General features: G+C 37.0%; 1 protein-coding gene and 1 pseudogene across 1 annotated transcript; one reads left to right on the top strand and one right to left on the bottom strand.

The window, feature by feature from the left end:
• Positions 1-218: 218 nt before the first annotated feature.
• Positions 219-14780, bottom strand: LOC113086827 (N-alpha-acetyltransferase 15, NatA auxiliary subunit-like; annotated as a pseudogene).
• A 1803-nt stretch (positions 14781-16583) lies between these two features.
• LOC113086826 (calmegin-like) lies at positions 16584-18727 on the top strand (the record flags this gene model as incomplete). Its single annotated transcript, XM_026255506.1, has 6 exons — positions 16584-16928; positions 17472-17645; positions 17802-17875; positions 18230-18288; positions 18472-18613; positions 18696-18727. Coding segments are annotated over exons 2-6 (481 nt in total), but the record flags the coding sequence as incomplete, so codon positions are not given.
• Between the last annotated feature and the right edge of the window lie 38 nt (positions 18728-18765).

Here is an 18765-nt window from a genome sequence, read left to right as displayed (position 1 = left end):
ATGACCGATCATTTTGCTAGAGAAGACCCTTTAATTCTCAGCTGGGATTGTGTAGAGCCATTTGAAGCTACACTGAAACTGCAATTTGGACCTTCAACTCATTGGCTCTCATTGAAGTCCACTATATGGGGAAAACCCTGGAATGTTTTCCTCAAATGCTTAATTTAAACTGAATACAGACATGAACATCTTAGATGACATGAGGGTGAATTGTCAGGAAATTGTTATTCTGGAAATGAACTAATCCTTAAAAGTCATGCAGTCCATTGTGTACCTGAATGTTTCTGTTGTTCAGTGATTCATCAAGTGCTACAGCCAGGTCCACCGCTTTCTTCTGTGTTGAAGGGTCCAAGTAGAACATCATTTTGGCAGCTATATAGGAAGACAGTTGAAATTCAAAATTGAATGTGAAAAATTAGCAGTAAAAAAAAAAAAAAAGGTGTTGAGTATTTGCACCTGCTACTCGATGAGGGATGGAATTGAAGTGCTTGGTGAGGAAGGCCTGGTTGAAGCTCTTCGCATTACTTTCCCAAACAGCCTGGAGATTTCCTGCTTGAGAACCATGCTGACCGATTCCGCTAGGTCTTTACTTTCGGACACTGTCAGCCAATTAATAGCAACACATTACCAAACAAACATTATGATACATTGAGGTGAATATGGTGTCAAAAGCAAGAAATAAGACAGAGACCAATTGATATAAATAAAAAAAAATACTACTACACTAAGAGCAAGAGGCAACCTGGGTTCACTCACCTCCTTTAAAGAAGCGCACTAAACACTGGTGAAGCCAAGGGTGGTCCGGGTCGATTGCATAGGCCCTCTTCACTGACTGTAGCATTAATAGGAACTTTTCTGTGAGAAAATTGTGGACAAAGAACACTGAAATTATGCATCTATTCAAGTCACAATTGAATGGAAGTCGCAATGGATATTTTTTCATACATCCAAGAGAAACATTATCACAAAAGTAAAACTATTATTAGACTGTACAAATGGAGATGTAAAGCATATACCTTTCCTAAAGTAGATCTCAAAGGCCAGAAGGTGTGTGTCTATCTTATTCTTTACCAAGTTTTTCAAGGGTGTCAAAAACTTTACAGCTTCATCTAATGGGTTCTCAACCTTAAAAATGAAAGAGAAAGAAAGACCTTTTTATCCAAGCACAATAAAAGTCTTTGAGTTTCTTTGAATTTCTCCTTTGTTATCTTACTAAAGAGACAAATTGTTAAGAAGCCTTTTAGATAAAGAATTTCTCCACTTTCACGAACATTACTCTTAACACAAGCACACACCCTGGCCAGTTTCTCAGGTATAAGTTCCTCTTTAGGTCCACCAATCTCTTCATCATCATCCTCTTTCTTCTTTTCTGGTTCTTTAACTGTTTTTCTTTCTCTGCGTTCTTTTTTCTTCCTCTAGCTGCGCTTTCTTCTGTGCTCTCCGTTGCTTATTCCTTAACTTTTTCAGTTCTTTGTCAGTCAGGTTCCCTGTTGGGAAAACAGAAGCAAAAAAAATTGAAGCAAGTCTGTATATGTTTAAAGTTTTGCTTTTGGTATGGAAGCCCATTTCTGGCATGAAAAAAAAAAAATGTAATTACAACATTTTCCTCTTTCATACAGTTTGGACTGTTTTCTTGCAGCTGAAAATACCTTTTTTCTCAGAATTGTGAAAAATGCAAGAACTCTTTGCATCTCAAAATATGACTTGTTTTCTTTGAATACCGAGTCTCAAATGCCTTTATTTTTTATTCCATGATAGAAACTGGTTTCTAAAGATTAATGTCATATTACCAGTATCGGCCTGCAGTTCCTTGCTGTCATCTGTCAGCGGGTTGTCATGCAGGTTGAGGTAGATTAGGATGGCGGTTTGTGAGGCTTTGAAGTAGAATGGGTGCATCCGTAACACGTCCTCCAGTTTAAGCAGGTCCACATAGGAACGCAGCGTCATTTTCCGCATGCAATACGTATGGAAGTCAAACTGGTCATCTGTTATCTCTACAAAGTGCTGTAATAAACAAACGGGAGAAGGTAGTACTCAGATGAGGAGGTAAAAGCAACACACAAATACCATAATATACTGACAAAGCAAAGATGACTAACCCTTTCAATCTCATGGCATTTTTTGAGTGCTTCTCCATATTTCATCATGGATTTATAGGCCAGAGCACATTCAGTTTGGAACCACATGCACTGCATCTCATTCAGATTCTCTACCGCAGACGCTCCCTCCTGAGAGAGAGGAACAAAGCGGTTACACACAAAACACCTATGAGAAGATTAGGTATTCAAAAGTACGCACACACTTCCCTTACCCTTGTGAATTTGGCGCACATTTCCTCAGCCTCCTTAATCAGACCTGCTTTAAGCAGGTACTTGGCGCATTTGGAGTTAATAAAACGGTCTGCCGTGTCCAGAGCCTGAGCTTCATCCATCCAACGAGCTGCTTCCCGGATATTCCCAGCATGCTGAGTGAGGAAATAAAACGGACCAGGATATGACAATCAAATTACAGAACCCAGCTAATTATTCAAATTTCCGTTTAATTACCCACACTGTTCAGAGTCGTTGCAATTATCGTTTTAATTAGCAAACTCCAATTTGAATTAATCTGCATTATAGTAATTGTGTGCAATGCATTTTGTACCTTGTATATCTTGGCTTTAATGAGAAAGAGCTCAATCAGAGTAGGTGTGCTCTCAATGGCAGCGTTGATGTATTCGAGAGCCTTGGTGTGCTGGCCGATTTGATCATAGTGCTGAGCCAGGAAATACTGCACCCAGAGTAACGTAGTGGGTGGCTCCTCCTTGCCATCATCTATATGTGAACATCAAAAGAACCAAACAGGTAATGCTAATCCACTGATGCCCATTAGGCTGCTCACCACAGCATTAAAAGCATCATATTCATTTTTCTATAATGTCCACTTATAATGTTTGCTTCTTTACACTAATGTAGTTTTATACAAGCATATTCCACCTTCTCCATCTTAGTTTTAAATAGCCTGTTTTTTTTTCAGTACTTTGCCTTTAAACTATCTTTCTTTGATTTATAATTATAATTAAATTATATATATAAAAATAAAATCCAATTGTTTTTATTAATAATAATAATAATAATAATAATAGGAGATGGCTAGATATATAAGCATTAAGAAAACTATACTTTATAAAAAGAACGATTTATAAAAATGTTCTTCAATATCATCTTGGCAAAGTCTGCATTATGTTGATTTCAACTAAAAACTAGACTGATATTATCAGGGAGCTTGATAATACAAATTTTAGCTGCTAAATTCTCATTTTGGGATTCTTCTGAAAGATATACAGCGCAGAAGGTGCTACACACTGCCAGGGACAGCAAATGGTCTGGCAAAATGTCTCAATGTTTATTTCTACATTTTACATATTTTTGTGTGAAAAGAAAACAAAAATAATGACTTTATTCAACAATTTCTACTCTTCCATGTCAATCTCCACCGTGCATTCACAAGAGTACCATGACACATGCGTATGGCGCTGCTGACGCAGGAACCTGCATTCTGGCATCATGGTACTGTCTTGAATACACGTCGAATTCCGACTTAAAGAGAATAAATTGATGAATAAAGTCTTTTTTTGTTTTCTTTGCACACAAAAGTATTCTCGCAGCTTTATAAAATTACAGTTGAAGCACTGATGTCACATGGACTATTTTTACGATGTTCTTACTACCTTTCTGGGCCTTGAACGTGTCAGTTGTGTTGCTGTCTATGGAGGGTCAGAAAGCTCTCGGATTTCATCACAAATATCGTAATTTGTGTTCTGAAGATGAACGAAGGTCTTATAGGTTTGGAATGACATGAGGATGAGTGGTTAATAACAGAAATTTAATTCTTGGGTAAACTAACCCTTTAACTTTTTTTTCACATAAATTTGGGTGTTCACATAGTTACAACAATATTTCAATACAGTATTTTTGCACTAGAGAGAGTTTTGTGCTCTGCAACTTATAATGCAGATTGACATTTTATTTTATATTAAAAAATTTGATTGGTCTATCTAACCCTAACCCAATACTTTAAATTAAAAACAAAAAACAAAAAAAACAACAACATACCATTTGGGCTGAACATTCGACAGCTCCGTAATGACGTATCAAAACCAACAACTAATTCTTCAATTATTGAGACCTGCAATTAAAACAAAATGTGAAAAACTCATCTGGATGTAAACCGTAGTTGGCATGTCCTGTGTGATTAGATTCTGTCCTCACCTTCTCTTTGTCCTGATAGAGAGATCGGAGTGTGGTGAAGACAGGAGGACAGCCCTTACTGAAGTTCATTCGTAAATATCCATCCAGACACTCCCGAAACTTATCTCCTAAACAATCCAGAAACCATGTCACTCAACATCCACAGAACTTGCAGAAGAAGCTGATGTATTAGACCAGAGGGAGAACTGCCTACCAGACAGGAAGCTGAGAGGTAATCTGCGAGGTACGAGGCCTTTAGGGTATTTCTCCCAGGCCTCCTCATAGATCTTCAGCTTCTCTTCTGCATTTGCTGAAGAAAACACCAGAATTGCTATGTTTTGTTAATAAGGTGTGTATAAGATTAAACAAATATGCAGACAAATAATTGTTCATGTGTACCAGGCTTGAAGGCTTTTTCCAGGCCATGGTAATAAGACCAATTTTCAGGATTTCTCTCCTGTAGTCTTCTGTACACATCTGCTGCCTCCTCAAACCGTTCCAGATTCAACAGCAGCTCCCCTACACATCCACAACACGAGGAGAGAAAATAAAGAGAGAGAGTGTTCCATAGGGCACCACAAACAGGAAGTCAATCTGCTAGACAAGCAAAATGCGAATAGGAAAAACTGCATAATGGACAAAATAGTATAAAAGCAGAAAAAAAAAGGAAAATCAGAGGTGCACTGATGTACCTTTGGTTTCTTCCACTGCCAGTTTATCACAGATCTGTTTCTCGTAGGTGGTGAGATGCTCCAGAGCTTCTCTGAAGAGTCCCGCCTCCCTCAAGACCTGATTCTGATACAACAGCAGCTCACTGTACTCATAATCCACCTTGTCAGGGGACGTCTGAAAGATCAAACATTCACAAACATCATCAAAAACATATACAGAAAGGATTTACTGCGTAAACTAATTCCACTATGTTAGACTTAGGAATCTTTTATTTAGCCTTCCAACTTGTAGTTTCCCTTTGTGCTAGAAACCAATGAGAGGAAGTAAGCTTCTTATCTTGGACGCCACAACAAACACATGCCATTGTGTTGCCCATTGACCTGGAGTGGCAGGTTGACGTATTCACAATACCAAATTTGCCACTTCTGTTACCTCTGACCTCATATATTCCAAGCTAACAGGCATGTAAAAAGAACAGGTACTTTAATACTAAATGGGATATTTTTACATGCTCTGAGAACAGCGTTTGTGGTTCGATACAATGCAGATTTGGGTGTAAAATTCGCCTCCACTTTGCTAACAAATCTCCAGTTTCCGATTTAATAAACAAAACACAATAAGATAAAAGTCTGTCCTTGATATTAGTAAAAACAAGAACTTGCATGAGCATTCAAGTTAAACATTCTTTTACTTTACAAAAAAAAACAACAACAAAAAAACTAAAAATAACAATTGCATTTCAAAAAGCTAACTAAAATGAAAACTAAACTGAAAAAACATTTATAAATGTGTATAAATAATAATTATGCAATTGTTTTGATCTGTCTAGTTATTTTTTTTATAAGATCGTTCATAACCCATGTTGTAACACTTGTTTTCCCTTTCAAAAAATTGGGAGTTTAAATCTTGTTTTCATTGGTACCGGCATAAACAACTAACTTTTGGGTATTGTGGCAAACCTACAGCATTAAGAACTTGAATCTTGCTGTATCTTGTCATGTCTGCATTTACCTGTTGTGTTTTTCTAAACTCCTCAATGATTTTGGCAGCCATCTCATAGTCCTCTAAGAGGTGATATGCAATGGCGTAGCCAATCCATGACGCTCGCTGCGCTGGCCGCAACTGCAGCAGCTGATATCGGGTCTCCTACAAGAGAGTCAATACAGTCAGAACGAGGGATTTCTCTGTGGTTTGCTTTCTACAAGGTTCAAGCATTTAAAAGCTTTTAAAATGTTTAGGTTCTTGCTGAATGCAGAGGTGATATTCGATCCCTTTCAAAACAATGTAACAAAGTACCATCTAAAACTACAGAAAACAACAGTGGATCCATATTGCACAAAGCCCACATATGAAAGGCTTTCATTTCAGTGGTAAAAGTAGGTATCAGAGTAGCCTGAGGGTATGAAACATTAAACACCCACTTTATCATACCACAAAAGACAAAGAAATAAAGACTAAAGAGAGGAGGAGAGAGAAGCAGGCTCAAGAGACAGTAAATGGACATTGCTGAGTCATTGCTGCTGTATTTGGCTCAACATACACATGCATCCTAAGTGTTTCACCTCAACATTGGCCAATAATAGGAGTCTATTAATTACATTAATAGTAACTTATTTAAATATATTTTACATTCAAAAGAGCATATTAAAAGGGCATATTCTACAATAAACAATTTACATTACAGTTCAACTGTTTGAGGTCAATAAATATCTTCTCACCAAGGCTGCATTTATTTTAAAACACAGTAAAACAGTGAAATATTATAAAAATTTACAATAACAGGTTTCCATGTTCTATATTTTTAAATGTATTTTATTTCTGTAATGGCAAATCCAAATTTTTAGAAGCCATTATTTAAGTGTCTCATGATCCTTCAGATATCATTAAATGATGATTTCGTCCTCAAGAAACATTTTTAGACCCATTTCCTTACTTAAAGTACACTCACCTAAAGGATTATTAGGAACACCATACTAATATGGTGTTTGACCTCTTTTCACCTTCAGAACTGCCTTAATTCTACGTGGCATTGATTCAACAAGGTGCTGAAAGCATTCTTTAGAAATGTTGACCCATATTGATAGGATAGCATCTTGCAGTTGATGGAGATTTGTGGGATGCACATCCAGGACACAAAGCTCCTGTTCCACCACATCCCAAAGATGCTCTATTGGGTTGAGATCTGGTGACTGTGGGGGCCATTTTAGTACAGTGAACTCATTGTCATGTTCAAGAAACATATTTGAAATGATTCGAGCTTTGTGACATGGTGCATTATCCTGCTGGAAGTAGCCATCAGAGGATGGGTACATGGTGGTCATAAAGGGATGGACATGGTCAGAAACAATGCTCAGGTAGGCCGTGGCATTTAAACGATGCCCAATTGGCACTTAGGGGCCTAAAGTGTGGCAAGAAAAATCCCCCACACCATTACACCACCACCAGCAGCCTGCACAGTGGTAACAAGGCATGATGGATCCATGTTCTCATTCTGTTTACACCAAATTCTGACTCTACCATCTGAATAGTAGAGTTACAGTAATAGTGTTAACAGGTTAGAGCTTGCAGACTGCCTGCGTGAGACGCGCGTCTCAGGCGCGGCTTGAGCCACGCAGAAAACGTGTGCATGCTAGAAATAGAACCGACGCCTATTTTACAGGCAAAATAGAATAGGAAAATATGTTTATATGTCATTTTGTACACGGATACATATTAATTCATGACACTTAGATGTTTGAAAGTCTATATTCAGATATAAATGTAATTTAAAAATAAATAAATAATTATCGATTTTAAAATATTGCAAAAATATTGCAAAACATTGCATAGTCACCGGCCTGAGAGAAAGAGCGCGCGCAAGAGAGAGAGAGAGAGAGAGCGAGCGATGTTTAAATCATTTAAAATGAGAATGTAAGTGTGCTCACCCCATTTTTGTTTGTAAGAAAAAATTAGATTTCATATCGCAATATATATCGCAGAAAAATTAAATATCGCAATGTAATTTTTTCCCAATATCGTACAGCCCTAGACCAGGCAACATTTTTCCAGCCTTCAACTGTCCAATTTTGGTGAGCTCATGCAAATTGTAGCCTCTTTTTCCGATTTGTAGTGGAGATGAGTGGTACCCGGTGGGGTCTTCTGCTGTTGCAGCCCATCCGCCTCAAGGTTGTGCGTGTTGTGTCTTCACAAATGCTTTGCTGCATACCTCGGTTGTAACGAGTGGTTATTTCAAAGTTGCTCTTCTATCAGCTTGAATCAGTCGGCCCATTCTCCTCTGACCTCTAGCATCAACAAGGCATTTTCACCCACAGGACTGCCGCATACTGGATGTTTTTCCCTTTTCACACCATTCTTTGTAAACCCTAGAAATGGTTGTGCGTGAAAACCCTAGTAACTGAGCAGATTGTGAAATACTCAGACCAGCCAATCTGGCACCAACAACCATGCCCACACTCAAAATTGCTTAAATCCTCTTTCTTTCCCATTCTGACATTCAGTTTGGAGTTCAGGAGATTGTCTTGACCAGGACCACACCCCTTAATGCATTGAAGCAACCAAGTATAGGTCTCTGCAGGAAAGTAATGGGAATTACTAGATCAAGGTGTTTTTACACCATGATACCCGATTGGTTGATGTAATAGTGACGTTAGGTTTAGGGGTGGGGCTGGGTAAGGGCGATCATTTAGATTGCATGATTCAGAAACACCCAGCAGTTTGAAAACACCCACATGGTGATAAACGCCCACTTTTGCTCTGCAGAGACTCGAAGTCTCGAAGCAACTGCCTTTGATTGGTTGATTAGATAATTGCATTAATGAGAAATTGAACAGGTGTTCCTAATAATCCTTTAGGTGAGTGTATTTATGTTGTTAAAATTTCTATAATTATGCGCCGATTCACACGACTCAAGAAAATTTTTATTTAAACTTTGAAATGAATTTGCTCTTAATAAAAAATATTGCTCAATAATAAAATAAGACTAAATACAGCAGAAACAATATACAAATAAAACACTGATTTAAGATTTTCAGATAGGTCTACAATAGTATTCGGGTGCAGAAATACTAAAGAAATTGAATCAGTTAATCAAATGTAAAATTAATTGTGAATTGTAAAATAAAATGAAACTCAAACACCTACACATACTCACCCTGTAACCCTCCAGGTCTCTCATCTGGATCTGCAGGAGGGAGAGATCTCGAAGGATCTGCAAGTTGTCTTTGTCCCATTTCAGTGCATTTCTGTAGCACTTAATAGCCTCGTCATACTTCTTGTCAGACCTCTGGAGCAAACCATACACGTGCCAGCCTGAAAATGTCACATTAAGGAGAGCAGGGGAACTTCACAGAGACACTACAGAGAACTACAGCTTATTTCCATCAAGGCCATCCACATTAATAAAATAAGAAAATATTTGTTACGAAAGCTGACTTCAGTCTGTCTTCAGTCTACCCACACTTAAACACGAAGAGGAGCATTTTCAATTAAATTTAAATAAACATAAGCATTTCAAAAACTGTGGTAAGGGTGTCTCATGAAGGAACAACCAAATAAAAGAATGAAGTAATTTAGTACATGGTATTTTTCTCTGTGAAACCCGAACCTCTAGGATGTGAAGCATTTGTCTGGCAGCGAGGAAACACTGCACTGTGTGTTTGGCTCTCTAAACAGTTCATGGTGTCACTGCACATCATAGTCAGACACAGGGCAGGAATCTTGGCAGGGGTCCATCACCCCCACCCGCAGCGACAGGCATCAAATTGAGACAAATACTCAAGTGTTAATTCTGCTGCTGTGAACATGAGGAAATAAACTCATTCCAACTGCTCCAACACAGGGATCATTATCATACTACCGTGTCTAAATTTCAAACGTGTGTGTCAGTCTTTATATCCAAGGATACAGACGTGGCTCTTCAGGTCATTTCTGAGACCTCTGCGGACAAGTTCATAGGCTTCTTCTTTCTTCCCCAGGCAGTTAAGGGTCAGGCCTTTCATCGCCAGTGTCTCTGCAAAGATCATATCTGTTAACTTCTTACCCATTAACCCTTTGTAAATTATCATGCACTATGTAAAAAAAACGCCTGCACATTCCACACAGGAACGTTTTATGTTAAAGACAACATAATTTTTAGTAACCTTGATAACATCACTATAGTCTAAAACAATATGAATATGAATGTCTTTATGTAGAGTTAACATGTCAAACTGATATTCAGCTATTTTTATATCTCGTCATTCTACCCAGTCACTAATTTTCCTAACAGTTTGTCAATGGATATGAACATATGAGAGTGAAAATTGCTTAGAATTAGGGCTGGGCGATATAGCTAAAAAATTTAATCAACGTTATAATGTTCAACATGATTTCGGTATCGATAATTATTGAAATTTTTATAAACTTCTTTTAAAACAGAGCACAATAGAAAAACTGTTTAAATTAAACCACTGTGTTTTTAATTTACCCAAATCATTGAGATTCATTTATTTCATATTTAATATAAATATCTCCTTTCTTATTCGTTATATGCAGATTAAATAAGTAATATATATATATAATATATATTTATATTTAAATCAAAAAATTATATGAAAATATAATATAAAAAAATAAAATTTGTTTTATAAAAATAAAAATTATATTTGATTTTTATATATAAAAATATCAAATATAATTTTGTAAATTGCATAAACAATTACGAACAAAACAGCATCATGTATTTATGCTTTGCATACATAAAAAAAAAAGAGCCAAATCGCCAATCACACAGATTGCATTTGAAAACATATGAGACGTAGTAAAAAGGAATAAACCTCCAGGTTTAAAATTTTAACTTTGCATGGCATTCTATACATCTCTTATGTGACACGTGAGTGCAGCGGTCGCTCCCCACTGATGACGCTCCCTGATGCACACACCCAACATTTGGCTGTACCATTTTTGGCATTCAAATGCATTTTTTTTTTTATTCAAGTAATATTTATTTTATTTAACAATACTCACTCCACAGGCAGGCACAGCACTCACATTCATGTTTGTGTGTGCTGTCTGTGTCACTCATCATAGGCACATGCCTAATATGGTGCGGCATTGCGAAAAACATTTATATTGTTATCGATGAAGGAGTACTGTCGATAAGTATCTATATAAATATCGCCCAGGCCTACTTAGAATATATTAATTATTTAAATTGTTGTTCTTGTTATTCACATTAAAATGAAATATGAGTGTAGTTGTACGCCATGAACACTTCCAGTCAGGGTTCTTACCTCCATGTTCGGAGAACTTGGGATTGGAGAGAATCTGTTTGCAGAATTTCAGTCCATTTCTGTACTGCTTGTGTTCATAGCATCTCTGAGTACATATGAGAGAAAAAAACATTACATTAGAAAACAACCAAAAAGAAAAGTTTGAGGGAAAAAAAACAAAAATATTGGCCAGTATTGTTACTGTTAAAGGGGTTATATGACATCACTAAAAAATAACATTATATTGTGTATTTGGTGTAATGCATTGTGTTTATGTGGTTTACGGTTCAAAAAACAACATTTTCTACATACTGTACATTGTTGCTCCTCTATGCCCCACCTTTCTGAAACATGTTAATTTCTACAAAGCTCATGTTTCCGAGAAGGGGGGTGAGCTATGGACCTGACCAGCTATCCAGTGCATTGTGATTGGCTGATTACCTCAAGTGTGTGACGGAAATGTTACACCCCTTAACATATTGTGAATGCCGTGTCCCCAGCGTGACAGGCAAAACCAATAAAACCCATTGCAAACGGAGGCATTGTTGCATCCAGTGGGGACATAATTATGGATTATAATGACTTACCATATTTTTCGCACTATAAGGTGCACTTAAAAGCCCTTAATTCTCAAAAAAACGACATTGCGCCTTATAATCTGTCAAGATGTTAACATTCCCTTTAGCACAGGCTCCATCTAGTGGATGTATAGGCGCAAACCCAGTCAAACGTTTGACTGCGATATCTTCTATTCTATGCACCTTATAATCCGGTGCACCCTATATATGAAAATACAGTATATTGTCTTTTTATGCCTTGCATTGCGAATCGCGGCACTTAAACATAAAACCATTTGTCTGTGTTTGTGAACGGAGAAACCACAAACAACAGGTGATACACAACACTGCTCAGAACTTGCATTTGAATCATTTGTGGCTGAAAAACAAATATACAGTTTGTGAGTCAGAGCAGCTGGCATTGTCCTCCATTAAAATGCGTTGCGCAAACACAAACATTTGGTTTGAACTGTTCTGGAACAGTGTTGTAAACAAGTAAACCACTGATTTCTAGCCGTGTCCTCTTTTGGAGGCCAAACAAAGCAGTTTCGCTTTCATAACGAAACGCAGCATCTCCACGACATGGCAGCAAGCAGCAACAATACTACAGTGAGAAATAAAAGTCACTCCTTTCTTTGCTGAAACATTAGGCGTTGTAATGTAAATCTTCCAACATAGTGATGTAGACGTGTGTGTGGGTGGTGGTGGTGGTGGTGATGGGGGGGGGGGGGTGTTAGTATGAGCCCCCTTAGGAGGTTGTTGGATATAATTAACTTTGATAAGAATATATCTTTGGGATCAAGACTTTAGTCATTGCAGCTTAAGGGATCTTATTAATGCAGCAACAGCTTGTAACACTCAAAGAGACAGCAAAACTAAAAATCGCTCATATGACCTCTTAAAAATATGCTGCATTACATGTGGGGACGCTGTGTAAAATGTAAAAACAGAATGCAATGATTTGGCAAATCTCATAAACCCCATAATATTTTCACAATAGAACATATCAAAGAAGAAAACATCAAATGTTTAAACTGACGAAATGTAACAATTTAAAGGAAAAAGTAAGGTATGTCTGGCAAACCATCTAAAAAAAAGTTGGGATAGGTGCAACCTAAGGCATATTCAGTTTGACAAATAAAGATAAAAGCATTGATACAATCCTCTACCGATGAAAATGCTTTTTTTTTTTAAGATGAACCTCCATTATTTTTATAGTAAATGTATTATTTTTACTTAAGGTTCTCCTAAATAAAACTGCACATGCAGATCCATCTTTTCTTATGGGTTAGTGCTTTCTAAAGACAATCCATGGCAGGCCTAAACTTGTGTGAGTGTGTGCCGAAACACACACAATGCTCACATTGTCCCCTGCAAACTCTGTAAATGATGGTAATTTACTCTGAGCAGTTCTATTTGGAGCAGCTTCTGTTTCCTCTTTATTACACAGTCCTCTGCTCAGCCAGCAGGTGGTGAGATCACGAACATCACCTCATTCTGTCAGCAAAATCTGGAATCTGCTCTTCCACATTCAGTACAGCACTACTGAATCACTGACTCCAGACAAAGATTATAGAATACCCAAGATGTGGCACTTGTATAGTTTTGAATGGGGAAAAATGCAACACTCAATATGGCCGCTCAATCGCAGAAGCCCCGCCTTCTGAATGAAAGAGCCAATCGCTAATCAGTAAAGTCAGCACGACACTGCGGCTGAGACGTGTGCATACGCACTGGCTGATCTAGCCTGAAAAATTAGCTTTTTATAATGCTATTTGAGCAAAAGTTACAACATTTATGACACATTTGTCAGATTTCTTTGGTGACTTCAAAATTGAAATTTAACCATAAGCTTAGTAAACTGTTTTGGAGAATTTGATGTTTCCCCATTCAAAGAGATTGGAGTTGCACATGCATGCCCGAGAGGCTTTTCAAAGACAGCCACCAAGTGACATGAATTGTCTTTAAAGAATTTTGATTCAGATCAAAATTCAGGCGATCTTATATACCACAAACTTAAAAAACAGAGGCTTTGGAAACTATTAGAACAGCAGCCCAACAGATTCTAACAATATGATATGATATCTGATCCTAACAACCGTGTTAGTGGCTTAGTACAATAGAACAATGAATGCCGGTGCCAACATTTGAAAACAAGCCAAATATTCGGGATTGGCAATATGTCTGTCTACCACTATTGGTCATAACTTTAAACTTCAGCTAAATCTTTCAGTGGATTCATGATTACATTGTGATTATCAATACATCATATGGTACTAAATGAGCATAAACCATCAGATATAGTATAAAGAAATTTACATGATAAAAAAAAACACTACTTCTGTGTTAAAATTCTGCAGTTTTGTATTTGCATTTTAGACAAATGAACCAAGAATGATTATGCATAAAATGCTCTTTAAAACTTTTGTGCATCATATCAACAGACAGGCAAAAGTTTTTGTAGACTTGCCTTGTTATAAGTGCAGTTAAACATTGCATATGCAAAGCTTAATTATTAGTCAAAAACACAACACAAACACTACAATCATTTACTAATGCATGACAATTTTAGCTTTTTTCAGCTAAAACACACATATCAGTTCCACTAATTTAGGCAATTTAAAGTCACTGGTTTTGGTTATGAATAGCCAAAAGCAAAAACACTCAGCTATATGCAAAACAGAGATGCTTTTATTTTTAAACAGACAGTATGCAAGCGCTGAAAGTTTTGGCTGAGTTTTGTGGTTTGATAGTCCATCATGCTGTCAGTGTCAGCTCTCATGCACTCTAGCAACTTATGCCCATCTCAAATTAGTGCCCACATCCAAATCTAATATATTTACATTATATAAATCCCTTGAAGAAGTCAGCAGTTTAAATTATTACATATAGTGAAAAGAAAGCACGGACTTGCCATGTGAATTAGACTGTGAACAAACTCGTCGAGTGTTTGTAGCTCTTAAGTTGAGCATCACTCAAACTTCCAGGGTTTCCTTCTTTCGCCCAGAAACCACATGCTCATCTCTTCCTCTCTTCTCAAACAAACTAAAACTCTTCTCGACAAAAACCGTCATTGGTTATAGAAATATTCACAGGGTATTTTAAAAAGTGATTTGCGGGGTGAACAGGCCAGAGACTGGCTTCCAGCAACTGACATGCAACATTCAGCCTCAAAACAAAGCAGCTCGACCATATAAAATGTAAGTTAGGGCTAAATGCCTCATAACAAATCAAATAAACAAAGACTATAAGTCTTCGCATGCATTTATTCAACCACTGACAGTCTCTTTCCAACAGCTTTTGTATGTGATGTAAGCTACAAACAAACAGACTGACAGCTGAGCAGCTAAAAGCTAACCTCCATTTGACAGAAAGCGACTCTTGATCGTTTAGTTTTGCACGTGCTAAAAAGTGGCTGCATTACAGCTTTAAGCGAGCATTTTAACAGCTCTCAATCACACTCATCGACTGTCGCCCGCAGGCTTTATTGGGTAGGTGGATGTTGTTGCACTGAAGTATTAGCACTCACCAGAATCCTCATTGAACAGAAGCGTTATTTCTTTGAGGGAGGACCAGTTGTTACTGTCGGCACCTTTACACTCTCGTCCTCATCTATCAGCACATTTGTGAGATGAGTGCGGCTGTGTAAGGCAGCCGTCTTCCCCGGTTTTAGGCACCTTGTTTTCTGAGTCCTCGCTCGGCTCTGGATTTAGTGCCCCGGTGTCCGGACTAACTAACCCAGCCCGTCACGTGGTGACAGAAAAGCCCCCTTTGAGCCCAAAATGGCCCGAAGCGGCGCTCTCCTCCGGGTCAAGCTGCTACGCTGCTCGTCACTGACATGCAGGGGGCGCCACCATTAACAGTTCTAAACAGTTTACCGCTAATAATATAAACAGTCAATAGACAGTAAAATCAACAACTTGAAAAATGCCAGACAAATTTTGATTTAAATATTATAATGAAATCAAAGAGTTATGAAAAATAACGAAGGATGCCTAGATTTATAATAAAAATAAAGCAATAGGTATTTTCGCTTTGTATCAACATATATACCCATCTTAAAAAATATATATTTAAAAACAGTGCTGTTTTGTATAAAATCATTCTTAAAATAAAATGCTTCATGTTTTGTATATGAAAATTTACCAATAATATTAAAAGGTTAATTGCAGAACAGTGTAATGTATACAGCCTATTTATTTCCTTCTATATGAAATTTCATTTGAATCCAGTATCGTTTCCTTTCCTGCTAACGTTACAGAAATCGCGGAAATAGTCTACATTCTACATATTGTCTATATATATATATATATATATATATATATATATATATATATATATATATATATATATATATATATATATATATATATATATATATATATATATATTGATGCATGCATATAAATGTATAACATATTAATTAAAAGGAGTATGCTGAATGAAGTGCTTATAAAAATTGGTTATTAAAATTTTTTAAACGAGATGCATAAGCGGTTTTTATTTTGTGGGAAAACGTTCAACGTTTTTAATTACAGTGGTCAGAGGATCAATTGTCAAAGGTTTATAAAAACAAAAGGTTGTATAAATTAATGGGACCTTTATTTTGATGGGTTATGCGGAAGTGGATTTTATCATAGAGCTGCAGTTTTGGAACACCGTACTAGTCACTGATTTATAATAGAGAATATATATAGACAGTACCGCTAGTGTGCGGTTCCGAATTCAGCAAATTACTAGATAAATTAATGAAATTTATTTGGGCTTGAGGTGTAAATGCGGATTTTATCATACAATGCAGTAGCAAATAAATATTTGTGTAAATAAATGGGACTTTTATTTACATGTGTCACGGAAGTGTTTTTTTATCGCAGAGGGCGGGCGGTTGTCAGTTGCGTCCTGCGCTTCTGATAACAGTGCTGCGTTCAGCCCATAGACTGTATTAAAACAGGTTCAGCCCGAACAAAAGGTTGCCCACCGGGTTGAGCACCTACCCTTGCAATAATAAAAAATTATAATTATTGTTGTACAGTGACAAACATTACGCTATATTGATGTGCGCATGCCTAGTAGCCGTCGCTGTTTCCATCCTAGCGTAAACCCCGATGACACTCTCGCTCATTCATAGCGGACTCTTCGCGCCGAAACACTGCATGACGAACTCATCCGCTTAAGCTACACTTAACCGACAGATTGACTATATATTCATTCAGCTGGAGGAGGTGAGTGAACGAAGACATTTTCTTTCTTTTTTTCTTTCTTTTCTTTTTGCTAAACACTATAAACGTTGAACATGCAGACAGCCCTCATCATCTTCTTCATCACCATCGTCATCACCCAGTTAACGGGGAACGTACCGCAGCAAGCCAGAAGGCGTTATTATAATGTCTATTTTTATAAATATTGTAAATTAATATTTTTAAAGAAACTAAATGTATAGCTATTTTAAGAAACCCAAAATTACCTGGAAGTAATTGTAATTAAAAGTAGCGTTACCTGTTAACTCGCTTTTTTTCTGCTGGTATAACGTTCAACTGTGAATATATAAAAAAAAATTTCAAAAAAAGCATTACGTTTCGCGGTAAAAATAGAAATAGTATAAATAAGATCCTCTTCTGATGGCAGATGTGTCAATCAATATCGGGGTCAACGTGTCATAAGATAAGACGTTCTGCCTCAAAGAAGAATATAAAATGAATATATATATATATATGTATAGATAGATATATAGATAGATCTCTCTCTGTCTCTCTCTTTTTTGGTAGATGAAGTTGCGGTGGGGCTGGACGTGTCTCTTGTTGCTCTCCATCTCCATGGTGACATGGGCTCAGAAAGAAGAGCTGGATGACGAAGAGGAGGCTCAAGTGGAAGATGGAGATGTGGACGTGGAGACAGACAGTGGAGAAAGCACCGAGGTGGACGCCCATGTGTCTTTTGAGGTAAGTCAACACTCATTCCAAATAATACATATTTGTTGTAATGGACACTGCTCCTCATAAGACCAAAATATGTGTCAGTAGAGTTATCCATGATCAGTGTTCAAACTAAATGGCTTGTAAATATGTCTGTAAATATGCATTATTTGGCACAAATAGGTAACGTACAAGACCCCAGTTCCAACAGGAGACGTGTACTTCACTGCAACATTCGATGATGAGTCTTTGAGCAGGTTTGTCAATCTTATCAGATTTCCATCACACAAATTATTCTTGTAATCCATTCATGTTTGCTTTGAGATCACCTTTATTGAACTGTACTTCGAAATATTGACAACAGTCACATTTAGCAGATTATGCCCTTTTTTCTTTTCTTTTTTAATACAGCTGCTAAACTGACCACAAAACTGTTCAATAGCTGATTGTATATTGAATATTTATAGCACTCCTCAGATTGTTGTCCAGTCAGTGATGACTTAACGATCACAATATTTATTTTAAATATATATTCTATTTACACTGCATGGTTTCTTTTTTCTTATTGCTTAATTATTTGTTAGCTTTTTCACGTTTTATTATTTCCGCAGCTGGCAGGTGTCTAAAACAATGAAAGAGGATGCCGATGAAGATATTGCAAAATATGACGGTTAGTTTTCCAGCTTGATTTAGAATTTTGTGATTATTGAGTGTTGCTTTTGATTGTCTGATTTTAAATAATACTAAAAATGTATTTTATCATTTAAACCCTTCTTCTAAAAACTGTTATCCTTTAAATAACTAACTAAAACTAACTAGAACTAACTATTCTGTATGTTTTTCATGCCTGTAGGTAAATGGGAGGTTGAGGCCCTGAAGGAAAACAAGGTGCCTGGGGATTTTGGCTTGGTTCTGAAATCTCGTGCTAAGCACCATGCCATCGCTGCCCTGCTTAACAAACCCTTTGTTTTTATGGACAAGCCTCTTATAGTCCAGTAAGTGGGCTTCTTAGATGCACTTTCTGTGATATTTGAAAAATAAAGCTTGTGCATTCTAACAAAAAACCAATCTATGCAGGTATGAGGTCAACTTTCAAAATGGAATTGACTGTGAGGTGCTTACATCAAGCTGTTGTCATATTCCGAAA

Source organism: Carassius auratus, unplaced genomic scaffold, assembly GCF_003368295.1.
Source record: "Carassius auratus strain Wakin unplaced genomic scaffold, ASM336829v1 scaf_tig00044044, whole genome shotgun sequence".
Lineage (NCBI taxonomy): Eukaryota > Metazoa > Chordata > Actinopteri > Cypriniformes > Cyprinidae > Carassius > Carassius auratus.
Note: the sequence above shows the minus strand (reverse complement) of the source record. Positions and strands in the feature narration are given on the sequence as shown.